The sequence below is a fragment of the Castor canadensis genome, chromosome 12 (assembly GCF_047511655.1).
Source record: "Castor canadensis chromosome 12, mCasCan1.hap1v2, whole genome shotgun sequence".
Lineage (NCBI taxonomy): Eukaryota > Metazoa > Chordata > Mammalia > Rodentia > Castoridae > Castor > Castor canadensis.
In genome coordinates this window covers 21,385,529-21,400,291 of record NC_133397.1, presented here as the reverse complement: position 1 = coordinate 21,400,291, position 14,763 = coordinate 21,385,529, and the positions used below count along the sequence as shown (strand labels likewise).

The 14,763-nt window shown below is 50.2% G+C and overlaps 1 protein-coding gene across 7 annotated transcripts in view; it reads left to right on the top strand.

Annotated features, from left to right (window-relative positions):
• Dnmt3a (DNA methyltransferase 3 alpha) overlaps positions 1 to 11,230 on the top strand; it is a 100,806-nt gene extending 89,576 nt beyond the window's left edge. For all 7 annotated transcript variants that reach the window (XM_020162639.2, XM_020162637.2, XM_020162642.2 and 4 more), the window contains 5 exons: positions 131 to 279; positions 1,358 to 1,443; positions 3,274 to 3,343; positions 3,998 to 4,116; positions 4,974 to 11,230. In XM_020162639.2, coding sequence (XP_020018228.1) covers positions 131 to 279; positions 1,358 to 1,443; positions 3,274 to 3,343; positions 3,998 to 4,116; positions 4,974 to 5,115 — 566 coding nt within the window. In that variant the 3' untranslated portion in view covers positions 5,116 to 11,230. The remainder of the gene's footprint in view (positions 1 to 130; positions 280 to 1,357; positions 1,444 to 3,273; positions 3,344 to 3,997; positions 4,117 to 4,973) is intronic.
• The last annotated feature ends 3,533 nt before the right edge of the window (positions 11,231 to 14,763 follow it).

Below are 14,763 nucleotides of genomic sequence, written 5' to 3'. Positions count from 1 at the left end.
CTCCTTGGATATTTCTGCCCTGGGATAGCTCTTCCCAATGACCCTGTCTTCCCTTGCCCTCCTCATGCCCAAGCCACACCACTGTGATGCAGGCAGCCCCAGCTGATGGCTTTCTCTTCCAACCTCTCAGAGGGCACTGGCCGGCTCTTCTTTGAGTTCTACCGCCTCCTGCATGATGCGCGGCCCAAGGAGGGAGATGATCGCCCCTTCTTCTGGCTCTTTGAGAATGTGGTGGCCATGGGCGTTAGTGACAAGAGGGACATCTCGCGATTTCTCGAGGTATAGCCAGCAACCTTGGTTTGGCCAGCTCACTAATGGCTTCTACCCTGGACTGCTGCTTCATCCCTGTCTCATCCGCATTGTGGAGCTGGGAACTGGTGACTTCTGCTTTGCAAGGGCTCTGTTTAGGAAGCTCTTGACTTCCCAAGGAGAAAGGGAGGAAGGTAGAGTTAGAGGCCCACCCAGAAAGAACGAGTGCTCATTCACTCACGGGTTACTGGATTCAAGGACCTAACTGTCTCTGAACAGGGTGAGGAGTGGCAGACTGCTAGAACTGGGGATTCTGGCTGATGTCACACTAGGGGCAATTTTGAGATAACCAGATTTGGTTTTCTCTGACCAGAACGGCCTGTCCTTACTCCCTGGCACCATGATGAATGCTTTATAACACCTGAGTAGGAAACATGGCTCATCTTAGGCTTCATTTCTTATGATGGAAATCCCAGTTCAGCTCTGAGCCAAGTGTGAGCCGTGCACAGAGGATTTCTGCTGCCAGAGGCATTCTTGGGGTGGCCATCGGGAAGCTTGAGCCCATGCTTTCCAAGTCTTGGGATCAGTAACTCCTCAGGTTGTCATTTTGACTTTAAATGGAAGAGGGCATCAAGGCAGCTCCTAATCTCTGTGTGCAGTGGACACACCCAGGCTCAGTGGCGCTTGCTTTTTAAGCCTCTGGGTAGTCTGTCTAGAGCTGCCTTGCCCAAAATAGTAGCCATTGGCCTTGTGCAGCCATTTACATAGGAAAAATCGCTGTCCTTTGTCACACTGGCCTGCTTTCAAATGTAAGGTAACTATCTGTAGTTAGCAGACTAGCAGTCTAGGAGCTACTGCAGTGAACAGTGCAGATACAGAATAATCTCCATCACCACAGAAAGTTCAGTTGCACTACACTGGTCTAGAATGTTACAGCCAGACCATGTGGAATGTGGCCAGGTTTAATTCCAGCTTTTCCTAGGGTCTTCATGCTATCCCAGTGTGTGGCATCCAGAGAAAGAACAGCCTTTGATGCCTTAAGGCTCTCAACCAGTACTATTTAAAATTCCTCCTTTGTTCATCTGTTCAACTATCTCCTGTTTTACAGTCCAACCCTGTGATGATTGATGCCAAAGAAGTGTCAGCTGCACACAGGGCCCGCTACTTCTGGGGTAACCTTCCCGGTATGAACAGGTTGGTGAGAGCTCCCAGGCCTGGGGAACTGTGGGTAGGTGTCTGCAGGCAGGACAGCCAAGGAGGGAGATGCTTAAGGGCCTTCTAGGGCCAGCTTCCTCTGCTGATTGCCTGCTGTTCCACCATGTTCTTTATTTTTGGAGAGGAAAGGGGACTCAGGGCATAGAAAATACTTGACTGAAGAAACCAACAATTGGTGATCTCAACAGGACCTTGAGAATTGCATTCTTTATACAAAAGAGTCCTGTGCTGTGCAGTTGTTTATAGTTGGCTCTGCTGCTACATTGATATATCCAGAGCCAACTGGCCCTTAGGCTCTCCTGAGGAAAAGCTGTGGAGGACGGGGGCATAGAAGGGAGCTATGCCCACAGCTGGCCACGTCTGGCCCCAGAGGAGGGAATCTGAAGCAGCTATCCAAGTGTGAGATTCTGCTTGTTTCTTACCTACACTGTTGGTTTCAGGTCCTTTGTTGAAAAAATTTTCTTCATTTAGAGCACACAAAGATTTTACTATCCAGGAATGAAGAAAACATCATTCAGGTGCACCAATCACATTATAGAGGAAGGCCTTTGAGGAAGGTCCCAGAGGCCAGCAAGAAGCACCTGACCTCACGATTCATGATAGAGGGCTTATGGAGTGGTTCAAATGGTAGAATGCTTGCCTACCAAAAGTGAAGCCCTGAGTTCAAACCCCAGTGCCACCAAAAAAAAGTCCATGTTAGAGGAGTGTATTTTCCAGGATGTTTTGAGTCATAGATTTTAAATCCCCTGGTATTCCTATAAATAGAAAGCATCACTTAGCTTGGCTTCAGCCACCTAATCTCCTTCTTGGCCATTCATGTGCTGCTGTCTTTTGCAAGGCTTGTTAGTGGGAAGATCGGTCAGCAGCTGACATGAAACTGTCCCCAGCAAAGGCCCCAAGGTTCATGTGCGTAATGGCAGTGTGGACAGGCTTCCATGATCCGGTGTTGTGTTGTGTTGTTTTGTTTGGTGGTGCTGGGAATCAAACCCAGAGCCCTGCACATGCTAGGCAGTGCTCCACCACTGAGCTACAGTCCTGGCTCTTGGTGTTTTGAGATAGACTCTCACTGCGTCTATGTGTCTCACATGTGTCTGGCCATGAACTCAATCCTTCTGCCTCTGCTCCCAACTGCTATTATGGGCCTGTGCCACGACACCCAGCTAAATACTTTAAAAGGTGGTCTTTATTTATTCAGACTGCCCTCTGAGAAGTGAGACATTCAGTGTCACAGAATTTTATAAATCTTTAGGGGTGACAGCACTAAAGTCTTTAACCTGTACATTTAAGGGGTGTAGTCCAATAAATTCATCCAGTATACACGTCCATAATCATCACCACAAGTCAAGATATAGAACACTGTCACCCCCAACACTTGCTTTGTGGTGGAACAGTTGAAACTCAGCATATTTAAAAATAACTGAGAGAAAACTATTTGTGAGCTGGCAGAGTGGCTGAAGTGGTAGAGCACCTGCCTAGCAAGCTTGAGGCCCTGAGTTCAAACCCCAGTGCCACGAAAAAAAAAAAAGGAAAAGTATTTGTATTTTCCCCCTTCTGGGTAGATGTTACCTGCCTGTTGGTACTTTGAGATTACTTGTGAATTTGCCTGTAAGGATGTGGATGGCCACAGTGCACAGGTGTATTTCACTGGAATTTGAAGAGGGTTACAATGTGTGTGTGATTGGGGTGGGGACCTTTTGCTTTACCCTCGATAGTCAGGTGGCTGTTGGGGTCTAGCACCCTTGCTGGGGAATTGCAGCTGTTTTCCAGGTCTCTGCTGGACTGTTTTCCATTCTCTCTTCTGCCTCCTAGGCCGTTGGCATCCACTGTGAATGATAAGCTGGAGCTGCAGGAGTGTCTGGAACATGGCAGAATAGCCAAGGTCAGCTCTGGTACCTAAGACCTCTGTGGGGGCAGGAAGAGGGGAAGAGGGCAGGATGAAGTGGAGCAGGAGATAGCAGGCAGGGCTGTGTCCTGCCATCTGTCCCCCCACCTCTCCCAGATGATGTAGGGTCATGTAGCCAGTCAGCCAGGGGATGGCCTTTCTTTCCTGGTGAGCAGTACTCACCTTCAATAAGGAGTCTTCCAGCTATGGCCTTTTAAAAAAACTTTTTGGCTGAGACCTGTCTTAAGGATCTTCAGATCAAAGAGCAGCCTCCTGTAAAGTGGATTCTGTCATAGTAAGTGCATGAGGCTCCATGCCAGTGTGTTCCAGCATTCAGGACAGCTGACACTGGAAATGTGTCTTTGAGCCTTTGAGCCTCTGAGTCATTGGCCACCCTTTGGTCTGCAAGTTACCACACCTCCAAGAGAACTTGGTTTTTGGGAGACTTAAAAAAGTAATGACCAAAGCTGCTTGCTGTAGTGTGACTACCTAGGTTGGACCAAGAATGTCCAGGTGACCTCAAGGTGGGAAGAGAAGCAGGACTGTGGGGACAGGGAGGCTTTGCCCATGGTGAGCCTTGAAGAACCAAGCCAGCCTGGGTTGAGCAAGTGGACACTTACTCATTGCTCTTTTTTCCTCTTCACCTTCTAGTTCAGCAAAGTGAGGACCATTACTACTAGGTCAAACTCCATAAAGCAGGGCAAAGACCAGCATTTCCCCGTCTTCATGAATGAGAAAGAGGACATCCTTTGGTGCACTGAAATGGAAAGGTACCTGTGTTTGTGTGCTGGCATTCCCAGTGCTTGTGTTCTGATTCCTGTCTTGCTGGCCCACCATGTGGCCATTCAGGCTCTTGTGCGTTTTATGGCTGGTCCCAAATCAAGAGGAATCTAGGGATCACTAAAGTCTGGGCTCCCACAAAGCCTACTGGACCCCTGGGAAGGTTGCAGCTCCAGGGGCTTCCTTAACTCATGCCATAGGTGTTGTATAAAGCAGTGTAGGGCTGGGCAGACCACACAGCCTTCGTTCCCTGATTGGGTGTACATTGCACTCCCAGGACTGGATCTGCTCCTTCTCTGGGTATAACTAGGATTTACTAAAGAGGCCTTTTACAGAAAGACCAGAGCAGACCAGAGTGAAGTCAGGCAAGAGCTGCACTCCTTTTGGAGCCCTTCTCTCCAAGGGGAAGTTCAAGGGATATGCACAAGTTGCATTCAGACTCAAGCTGTCCATGGTGGATCTAGATCTCACGTGGTGTTCCACAGCAGATCAGGGGGTGTTTTTCAGGTGTTTCATGAAGCACTATCTTTGTTTCTGCTGAGTGGGGATTTGAAGGCAGGGATTGCAGTACCTACCGTTAAATCCAGAGACCAGCACAGTGTCTGGCACGTTTTTCGTGATACATCTAAGGTTGAATTGGTTATAAAGGATAGGGGACTAACCACACTCAGAACAGGCGTGTATCCAGAGTGTGAGGGAGAGAATGTGGTGCACGTGGCCCTTCCCAGGTGTTTCTTGGACAGCTGCTGCTGTCTGCACTCGTGGGTGGCCAGATGGCTTCCGGGCAGCCTGGTCTCAGCCCAGCCCACGCTCACCCTGCCCTTTTTGCCTTTCCCCTCCCCCTCAGGGTTTTTGGCTTCCCTGTCCACTATACAGACGTCTCCAACATGAGCCGCTTGGCGAGGCAGAGACTGCTGGGCCGGTCGTGGAGCGTGCCAGTCATCCGCCACCTCTTCGCTCCACTGAAGGAATATTTTGCTTGTGTGTAAGGGACATGGGGGCAAACTGAGGTAGTGACACAAAGTTAAACAAACAAACAGAAAAAACTACAAAACACCAAGAACGTGAGGACGGAGAGAAGTATCAGCACCCAGAAGAGAAAAAGGAATTTAAAACAAAAACCACAGGTGGAAATACCGGAGGGCTTTGCCTTGCGAAAAGGGTTGGACATCATCTCCAGATTTTTTCAATGTTAACCTTCAGTCCTATTTAAAAAGCAACACCAAGCCCCCCTCCCCTTCCTCCCTATCCCCTCTTTTTGGGTCAAACCTTTTGTTTTCTACTCTTTTCAGAGGGGCTTTCTGTTTGTTTGGGTTTTTGTTTCTTGCTGTGACTGAAACGAGGGTTTATTGCAGCAGAAATCAGTTAACAACAACAAAAAAAAAAACCAGTAAATATCTTGCAGAAGAAAGGCAGGAGAGAGGGAAAAAATTCTATAGAAATCTATATTGTTTTTTGTTTTGTTTTTGTTTTTTTTTTTAAACTATATATCTTTCTTTTGTTGTCTCTAGCCTGATCAGATAGGAGCACAAGTGGGGACAGAAAATAGAGACCCTCGGGTGGGTGGCAGAATTCCCTCCCCGCCGGGGCAGTCTCACCAGCACCATTCCTGGTCATGCAAAACAGAACCCAACTAGCATCAGGGAGATGAGAACACCACACAGACACTTTTCTACAGTATTTCAGGTGCCTACCACACAGGAAACCTTGAAGAAAAGCAGTTTCTAGAAGCTGCTGTTACCTCTTGTTTACAGTTTATATATATATGATAGATATGAGATATATATATAAAAGGTACTGTTAACTACTGTACAACCCGACTTCATAATGGTGCTTTCAACAGCGAGATGAGCAAAAACATCAGCTTCCATCTGGCCTTATGTGCAAAGGGTTTTAATCAAGGATGGGGAAAGGGATTCGGCGTGGAGCAGGCTTCTTGTCTGGTGGGGTTTCTTTACCCCTTGGTGTTTAACCAACTGAAGGAGGAGAATTGAGGAGTGGAGTTCTCCTGCTTCCCCTGCCAAAAAAAGGGGGGATCAGCCGAGGTGGTTAGGACTTGGGGAAGCTGAGCGTGGAGTTCATCCAGACTCATGCAATAACCATTGAATTTTTTTTCTTAAAAAAAAAAAAAAAAAAAAAGACTCCCTTGGCAAGATGGCAGAGCGAGGAGTCTTCACCCCTGATTTCTCAGATTAGCCAAGTCAAGGGCTCCTTGTGGTGGGATCAGAAATAATCCAGAGTGTGGGAAAGTGATAGTTTAAAAAAAAAAAAAAAAACCCACCTGGAGCAAATAAAAAAACATACAAAACGTACTGGTGCTTTCCTGTCTAAGTCGCCTTTTGTGTGTTCTTTTATGAGGCCTCCACCATCCTCCCCTCTGCGCACAAGGCGGCTTGGCCCTCGGAATGTGATGTTTTTGATCATCTCCAAAGGCTGCAGTTTTATACTGGGAGGCTGATGACACCTTTTATTATGATTATTCTTATGGTTCTGGTTATAATTATGTTTGTTTTAAGATTTTCTTTAAGAAAACAAAAACCCAACACCCTTCCCTTTAGGTTACAAACCAAGGTGCGGGGAGCCAGGTGCTTCTCAATAGTGGTGGCTCTGGTGCCCTGGCTCCCACCCCTCGGGCCAGGTGGGCCACTGAGCAGCACGGCGACAAGCTGGGCGGCCAGGGAGTCCCTGAGGCCTGCTCTCCGGGCTGGTCACTATTCTCTTCTACTTCCCCTCCTCGTGAGTCTGGTGTGTCAGGGCGGAGGGAGGCCCGGGCAGCCTCTCTCCTTGTGTGTGTGGTTGGAGTGGTGTGTGTTTCTTTTCTAGTGTTTGGTCTGATAGCTGTGCTCTTACCTCTGAGTCAGCAGCACCTGGAGCCCACATGCTCGCACTTTGTTTGCTTCCTACCGGGGCAGGCGTTGGCAGTGGGAAGGGACGGCGTTGTTGGCTCCAGGGCGAGGGCCCAATGGGCAGAGCTTGCCTGGATGGATGGGGTGTAGATATGTGGCATATAGAGATATATATTTTATAAGGGGAGGGGGGGCGGCACCTCCTGGGACCGGCAGAGCTCGGAGGTGTGCCGTCAAGCACACGGTCCGGAGATCGCATCCCTAGAAAGATGGAGCCTATGGTGATAGGCGCTATATAAATACATAGATAGGGTCATGTATTAGAAATATTACGTCGTGGGGTGTGGGAGGAGCAGGCTCAGTGTGCTGAGCCTGGGGCCTTGCCGCAGACAGTCCCACACCAGCCAGTCAGTCTCACATGCACAGGAACCTATTTCTATTCAGACGCATGCCGAGCGCACACACCAGGGAGCTCCCAGCGCTCTGCTCCCAGGATCAGGACTTCATGGAGTCAGCCCGGGCAGCTCTTTACCTCTGTTGCCCTGATAGCAGGCAGACCCGGTCCTAGAAGTTGCTAGGTGCTGAAGGCAGGAAGAGGAGGTTTGATCCAAGCAGGTGCTTCCTCTAGCAGGTCATATTCTGTCCCTTTTGCCCCTGGTGATGTCAAAGATTCTTCTGTTAGCAACCTGTGATACTGACCTGCAACTCCAGGCACCGGTAAAGTCAGCCCTCACTCCCCCTACCTATTCTCCCCAACCAAAATCAAATTGCTGTCCCTGACTGTCTTGGCCACAGGGCTTCCATTAGGGAAAAAAAAAAAAGGGACAGTGAACCTCAACTTTTGGCTGAAGCAAATTAGTAATTAGTGACAAAATGAAACCAAGGCTTTGAACCCCTTGCTCATGGCTCAGGAGGAAGCTCCCAGCTAGTGAATGTGGGGTGTGTTGTCCAGGCTCTGTCATTCATTTCCTCTAGAGATCATACCCGGTTGCTCCCTGCCACTTCCTTGATAAGGCAGGTGGTGCTGTGTGCGGTTGGAGCAGCTAGAAGAGGGGGACACTTGCCCCCCTTCATTGGAGTCCCTGTGCTAAATGTGCTTGCCTGTTCCCTCCTCGCTCCAGCAGGGCTCCATTCTGGCCTGGAGTCCACCAGCACCATTCAGGAGGGCTGAGGGGAGGAGGGCTGCCTCAGGCAGTCCAAGGTGCTCCCTCCCCCACTGGCCAGAGCCAAGGTCTTCCCGGCTCCCAGAGTCAGAAGACAGTCTTCGCCGGTCATTTTCCAGCACTGCTGGCCAGGAGGGCTCCCGGCCTCTGTTCACTGCTGATGTGAAGGTTTAGCCTTTCCCCATGGCCCCGCTATACCCTAGCTGGGCCTGGTGCTCCCCTTGGTGGGGGGGAGGGGTTTGGTGTGGGGACTCAGGAAGAGCCTCGAGTGGCCAAGGGTGTGGCAAGCCCAAGGGACCAGCATAAGCTGGCCAGCTTGGAGACCTGGTACCAGGCACAAAGGCCCCCTTGTGGCTACCTAAGGACCTGACCAGAATGGACCAGAAGTGCTATGGACCATGGGGCCCCACCCAGGAGTTAGTTACTCACCAGCTTTTCTGCTAGCCCTGTCCCTAGGCTTGGTCAGAGTAGAACTTTGGAAATGTGCCAAGCTGGGATGCTCTTCATCCTCCTCCACCTCTGTGTGGGGGACTCCTGGGGACAGGTGTTAGACATCCTCCAAAAGGGAGCTGTGTTTCAGTGGCTGAGGTGGTGGCTTGGGCGAATCGGGCAAGGGTCTGAGCTTGCTGTGGAAGAAGCTGAGGGCAGAGATGGGGCAGTGGATGCCCCCAAGGAGGCTGGGAGGGGGAGTGTGCTTCCCAAAGAGTAGGCTCTTTTCCCCGAGAAAGCAGGGTGCTGGAGACCGAGGGTGACAGCCTCCTTCCTGTGGGGGGCGGGGCGGTGCCACACAGAGCATGGTGCCAAAGAGATCTGTGGCCCTTACCTGGGGAGGCAGCCGGGTGCTAGTGCCAGGGTCAAGGAGCCTTGGCGTCCTGCCTGAGGTTCCCCACAGGGCCTCAAGCTGGCTGGTGCTAACTCCCTTCCCATAGGACCGACTAGCTGGCAGGAGCCTGGGGAGCCAGCAGGAAAGGTTAGAGGGGGGTTTTGTTTTCCTCTTTGGCCTTTATAGCCTCCTTGCTATTGGACATCATCTTAGAAAGCAAACTTCCCCAAGGGGCATCCAGAATCTCTGCTTTTGAGATAGGTCTGGGCCTGTCTGGCAGGGGTGTAAACAAGATATGGAAAGGGTCTAACTGCGGTGCCCCTCCCCTCCCATTCAGCTGACCCCCAGGCTGCAGCCTCTCTGGGGAACCCCCCACCATCTCCAGCACAGGGAATCTGGAACAGGAGCGAAGGAAGGAATAGTTCAGTGGAGAGCCATCCATAAGACGGTCTTACAGGACAACTGCCATCATTAGTTTTCAGACTTGGTCACATAAGTACATAGGGAGCAGATGTTGAAATCCTGTAACTGTGGCTTGGTGAACAGTTTCTGTGGTACTAGTGTCTTTCAGAACTGTCATTTTGTGGGGGCCACACAAGCTGTGGGCTGGGGCTGTAAGGCCTACTGGGCACTGGCCCTGAGGAGGGCAGCTTGCTTGCTTTGGCCTGGGTAGTGTCAGAGCCAAGATTCTAGGGAGGCCCATGTTTTGATCCTGGAGGTGAACAGAACGAGTTTATCATCAGCTTTCTAGAGCCTGCCTGCTCCCAGTACTTGTGACTAGATGGTGACACTATGTTGTCCCACTTGGTAGGGAGTAGCTGGAGCCTCCTCCTCCCCCAGAATGGACAAGGAGTTGGAAGGGATGACTTGGAGTTAGAGCGGCCCCTCTGGCCACCCTCTGCTGGGTCAGGGGTTATGAACAGGTGGCACCGGCCTCCTTGCCAGGCCTTGTCCTGAGCCAGGAGGACCTTCGAGGAAAGTGACAAACTTGTGTCTGGCATAAGCTCTTATATCTTTACGTTTTGGTAAAAGAAGGCTGTGGTTTTTGAGAAATGACCTCATACTTGTGGGTTTCCAAGACCCTGCTAAGGTGGACCTGTGGTCGGGGACCCATCTCTGAACCTAGGCAGTGGAGTTTGGGCAGCAGGAGAGAGATGCAGCTCAACAGGGAGGACAGGTCCCCTTGTTAGTGGGGACCTGCTGATTTCCCCAGAGGTCCCAGGACCCCTGAAACTTCAACAACCAGAAAACTCCAGGGATGTGTTCTGCTTGGGGCACAGAGAGGGCTCCCCCAGTCCCAGTCTAGCAGCCTGGGCTTGAGGACATGAGCAGCAGCCTAAACCATTGCTAAGGTCCCTTTCACTTTCCAGATCGACTGGGTTGCACAGCCCTAGACTCCAACAGACCCCCAAAAAAGCTGAAATTCCTTAGAATACGCAGAGGGAGGAGGTGACTCAACAAGGTGCTAAAACATTTTATTAAAAATATATATTGTTAAATTAAGTCTGCTGTCTGGACAATGTTTGTTTTGTTTTCTTGTAGTGGAGTTTAAAAGAGACTATTATTTTACTCTGATATATTATTATTAAAAAGGCATTTTAACTTTGTACTTGAAAACCAAGTGAGCGATTTCACGTGTTTTAGCTGAGGCATCGAGGTAGCGGGTGCTTACTTATTTGTGGGAAATCATGTATTCATACTGAAGAATAAACTCTGTAGCTGATTTGGTAATAACCTTCACTGTTACAGACGATTTCGCTTTGACCCGGGTGGCAGAGCACTCTTAACTCCACATTCCACGCAGCTAAATGCAGGACTTCCTTCTCCACCCTCTTTCCTTTCTCTTGACTTCCTTTTTTTTTCCTTTTTCTTTCTTTTTTTCCGTTTTTTGTTTGTTTTCCTGGTTGCCGCTCCTTTCACCACTGTATTTTTTTTTTTTAGGGTTGCTTCTCTATTTATTGACAATAATGATGTACATTTCACAGTCTGGTTCTGGGACAGCCAGGAGGGGTGCGTGGGGGGCTCTGCACGGCCCCACTGTGCTGCCTGGCGTTCTCTTGTATCTCTGTGTACGTGATGCTCGTGACATAGCTGTTTATGAAATAATTAAAGAGGTCAATGCGTACAGCAGATGTAGAAAGTCTGTCAGTTCCGCTTTCATCACATTTTTTTGTGCCCAGAAGAATAAAATAAAGCTCCTTTCTAATGTACTTGTGCTGGAGAACACTTGAATAAATGGACTGTTTTTGTGCAAAAAAGAAAAACGGAAAAAGCACGGTAATAATGTCCTTTTGTCCTGCGCCTCCTTTTCCCCAGCGTGACTACTCACAGCCCTTATCCAGAGGGCTGAAGTACCTGAGTGGGGAGGGCCCCACTTAGAGCCTCGCCTGCATGGCAGAGAGTGTTGCACCTGAGACGTCACTGGCGGTGAGACAAGGTGGTCAGGAAGTCAACTTGGCCCCAGGTAGAGCAATGGGTACTTAGAGAGCAGAGCAGGGAGAAGTGTCTTGGTCAGGTGGGTGCAGAGAACTCCTGGCCGTGAGCACCTGTCCCCTCTGGAGCGTTGCCAGTACACTGTAGTCCAGAGGGGAGAAGCTAGGAGCTGACTGGGAGGATGGGGGAGAGCCCTGCCAGGAACCAAGCCATTTGTCCTACGAGTGGTGAGAATTGGGAGGGTACATTTATAAATACTGACAAGTGGCCTTTTGGGCTGGGATTGTCCTGTGTAGACTTGAGGGGAGTGGTTTCAGCTCAGCATAAGGCGCAGGTCCTTTAATACCCATGACCTGTGCAGTGCAGGGGACACCTGAATGCAGAGAAGCCCTGACCAAGGCAAGGTGCCTCACGGCCATTTGGGGATGCTGCTGGTCTTCCCAAGATCAAGTCTGTGGTTCTCTGGCTGCTTGGTCCTCCTCAGAACCATCTTGCAAGTGTGGCCAGCGCCTTGCAGCCTGCACAACTCCTTCACGCGCCTCGTCCTCGTGACTCTTGCTTGACACTCACTAGTTCCCTGACCCCACCCAGCTAAAGTGACAATCCAAACACATGTAAAAACTGGGACTATTTGTACACATCTCAGTTCCGGAACTTAACACTCCACACTGCACTGTTTCCTGATGCCCATAGGATGGGCCAGGGCCTCTGCTAAGCAAGAAACGCTCGAGGGTTCTTTCCTGCCCCAGCTACCCAGGGAGGGTTAGGGCCATACTGCCACCCTGACAGCAAAGATGTCATGTGGGGAAAGTGAGAAACAGCAGGAAGGAAACCCAGCCAGGCTCATGGGCTCTCATGGCACTTTTCCGTTCCTTTTTCCTTTTTTTAACAAAGTTGTAAGTGTACATTTAACTTCTACCCTGCTGTGTTTTTCAATGTTGATGTAGAATCTTTTTTTTTTTTTTCTTCAAATGGCTGCATGGCATTTTCTTGTTGAATGTTTGTTTAAATAAATATATATCTATATATTATTTTAGCTATAAATAGAGCGTCAATAAACATCTTTATGTTTTGGCTTTTCCCCCTATATTTTGTATTTTTTATTTCCTTAAAATAGATTGCCAGGGCTGGGGGTGGGGCTCAAGTGGTGGAGCACCTGGCTGGCAAGTATGAAGCCTGAGTTCAAACCTTAGTAATTCAAAAATAAAAAAAGATTTCCAGAAATGAGACCAAAGAGAGCAAAATAGATGGACAGTTCAGTTGGTTCCTGACATTTGCCTGGCAATTTCTTACACGGGTCCACAGACAGGCGTGTGATTCAGAAAGAAACAAACCCGGGGGCCTTGGTTTGATAAATGCAGAAATGCATTGTCTTAGCCTGTTTTCTGTTGCTATAACAAAACACCAAGGTTGGGTAATTTATAAAGGAAAGAAGTTTCTTTAGTTATGCTTCTGGAGACTGGAAGTCCCAGATCACAGCGGCTGCTGTGGAAGGGCCTGTGCTACTATAACATGGCCACAAGCAGAAAGGACAGAGCAGGTGGGGTGGGCTCACTCTACACCAAGGAACCCACTCCCAGCAGAAAGGCATTATTCCCTCTAAACGACCAAAGCACCTGTCAAAGGCCATACCTCCAACACTGCCTCATGACAGGCCTACTCAAACCACATTGCCCACTCATACGTGTTGATCCCAGTAGGGAAAGAAAGACCCAACAATATTTTGTGGGTGTGTGTTTGAGTAGCTAGAAATTAGCAAGAAGCAACACAATTTGGTCACTGAATTTTGAAAATCAGCACCCAGAGGAATCCTGGTAGGGGGATGGAAATCAGTTAGAATCTTCCAGACTGGCACCAAGGCTAAGGAGAGATGGGAGGGTGGAAGTTGATGGGGAGAGGTTGGGGTTGCTGCCTCCAGCTCTGAAAGCCGGGCCTGAGCACACAAAGCCATGGGGGTGCGGAGGAGAAGGGAGGAGTTGATGGGAAGGAGGCAGCTACCTGGCCATTGGGTGAGTGAAACCATCCAGAAAGTCTCCCGGGTTTGGACAGGGTGTCACTTGACTGCTGAGGGGTGGGGAGGTACAGGGGAAGTGTCAGGGCTGTCAGGAGTCAAGGAAGTTCTGAAGTGATGGGGCTGCAGTCACGTCTCCAGCACATGGCTGCTTGGTGGATGGGGGAGAGCCTGCACACCTGAGGCCAGTTGGGGTTCAGCAAGGCTTGACTGGTGGATGAGAAGAGAGGGCAACAGGGGGCTGCCAGGAGCTGGCTGGGTGCAGAAGCCACGTTCACGTGGGGCAGAGTAGAGGTGCCCAGCCTGGGTGGTGGGTGTAATTCTGGGGGGTATGGGTGTGGGATGAAGGGCTGCTGTGAGTCAGTTGCAGGTAGGAGCCCAAGAAAGACACCTCCGAGGGGCCGGGGAGGCTGGCATCATCCCCAAATCTCCCTTCTTTTTCTCTTTGACTGTAGTGCAGATTGAAAGGTTGCAGTTCCTTTCCTCTTCTCTGGGATCCTGTAAGGAGGGCAGCTGGCGTGGGAGGAAAATGTGAACTTGGGGGACTGTGGGTGGAGGCCTCTGAAGAGTGAAACAGCAATTTTGGAGATTCGGTTCTCAGAGATACCTCGCAGGCCCTGATTTTCAACCCTGCCATCCCAGGTGCCCTGAACTGTGTCCTGCTAGAAGAGCCACCTACTATTTTAAGTTTGCGTGAATCTCTATCCTGTGTGGCCTCTGGCCTTAGCCTTCTCAAGAAATTCAACTTCTGTCTCTTTCCCTCAAGCATGTGGCCTCTGGGGGCTGCACCCAGGATGGGGGGGACACTAGATGCCATGTACAGTGGACAGCAAGGAGCCTTGACTCACTGGACCCAAGGCTTCAGTCATAGTCCTGGAGTGAGAGAGGGAAGTGGGGCCCCTGAGAAGCCTTGGCTCTGCTGGGGTGTCCAGGCCTTGCCACCTGCGCAGAGCCCAGCTAGACATTTTCGTCCTTCCCAAAGATAAATTTCTTGGCACCCTCGGTTTTCGTGTCACATACAAACACACACACATACCAGTCAAATCCCTGCCTCCTACCTGGCCCCGAAGCTTCTCTGCACTTGGCTTGGCTCAGTCCTCACTGCCTCTCACTCAGGCTGGGGTCCCTCTGCCTGGTGTCATCTGTTTCTCCCTAGAGCACGCGGGTGTGTCTTCCTGGCACCAATCCATCTTCATGCACACTGTGTGACCTTGAGCAAGTCTCTTGACCAGTCCTGGCCTCTGGAGAGGGGAGGTGGGCTGAGAGTCTGAGAACTAGGAAGTGGGCAGAAGGGACCTGGGGAAGGGATGAGGGAATTAAGGACCACCTGTTTTTTCTGGTGGCTGAGACGCCAGGAGACT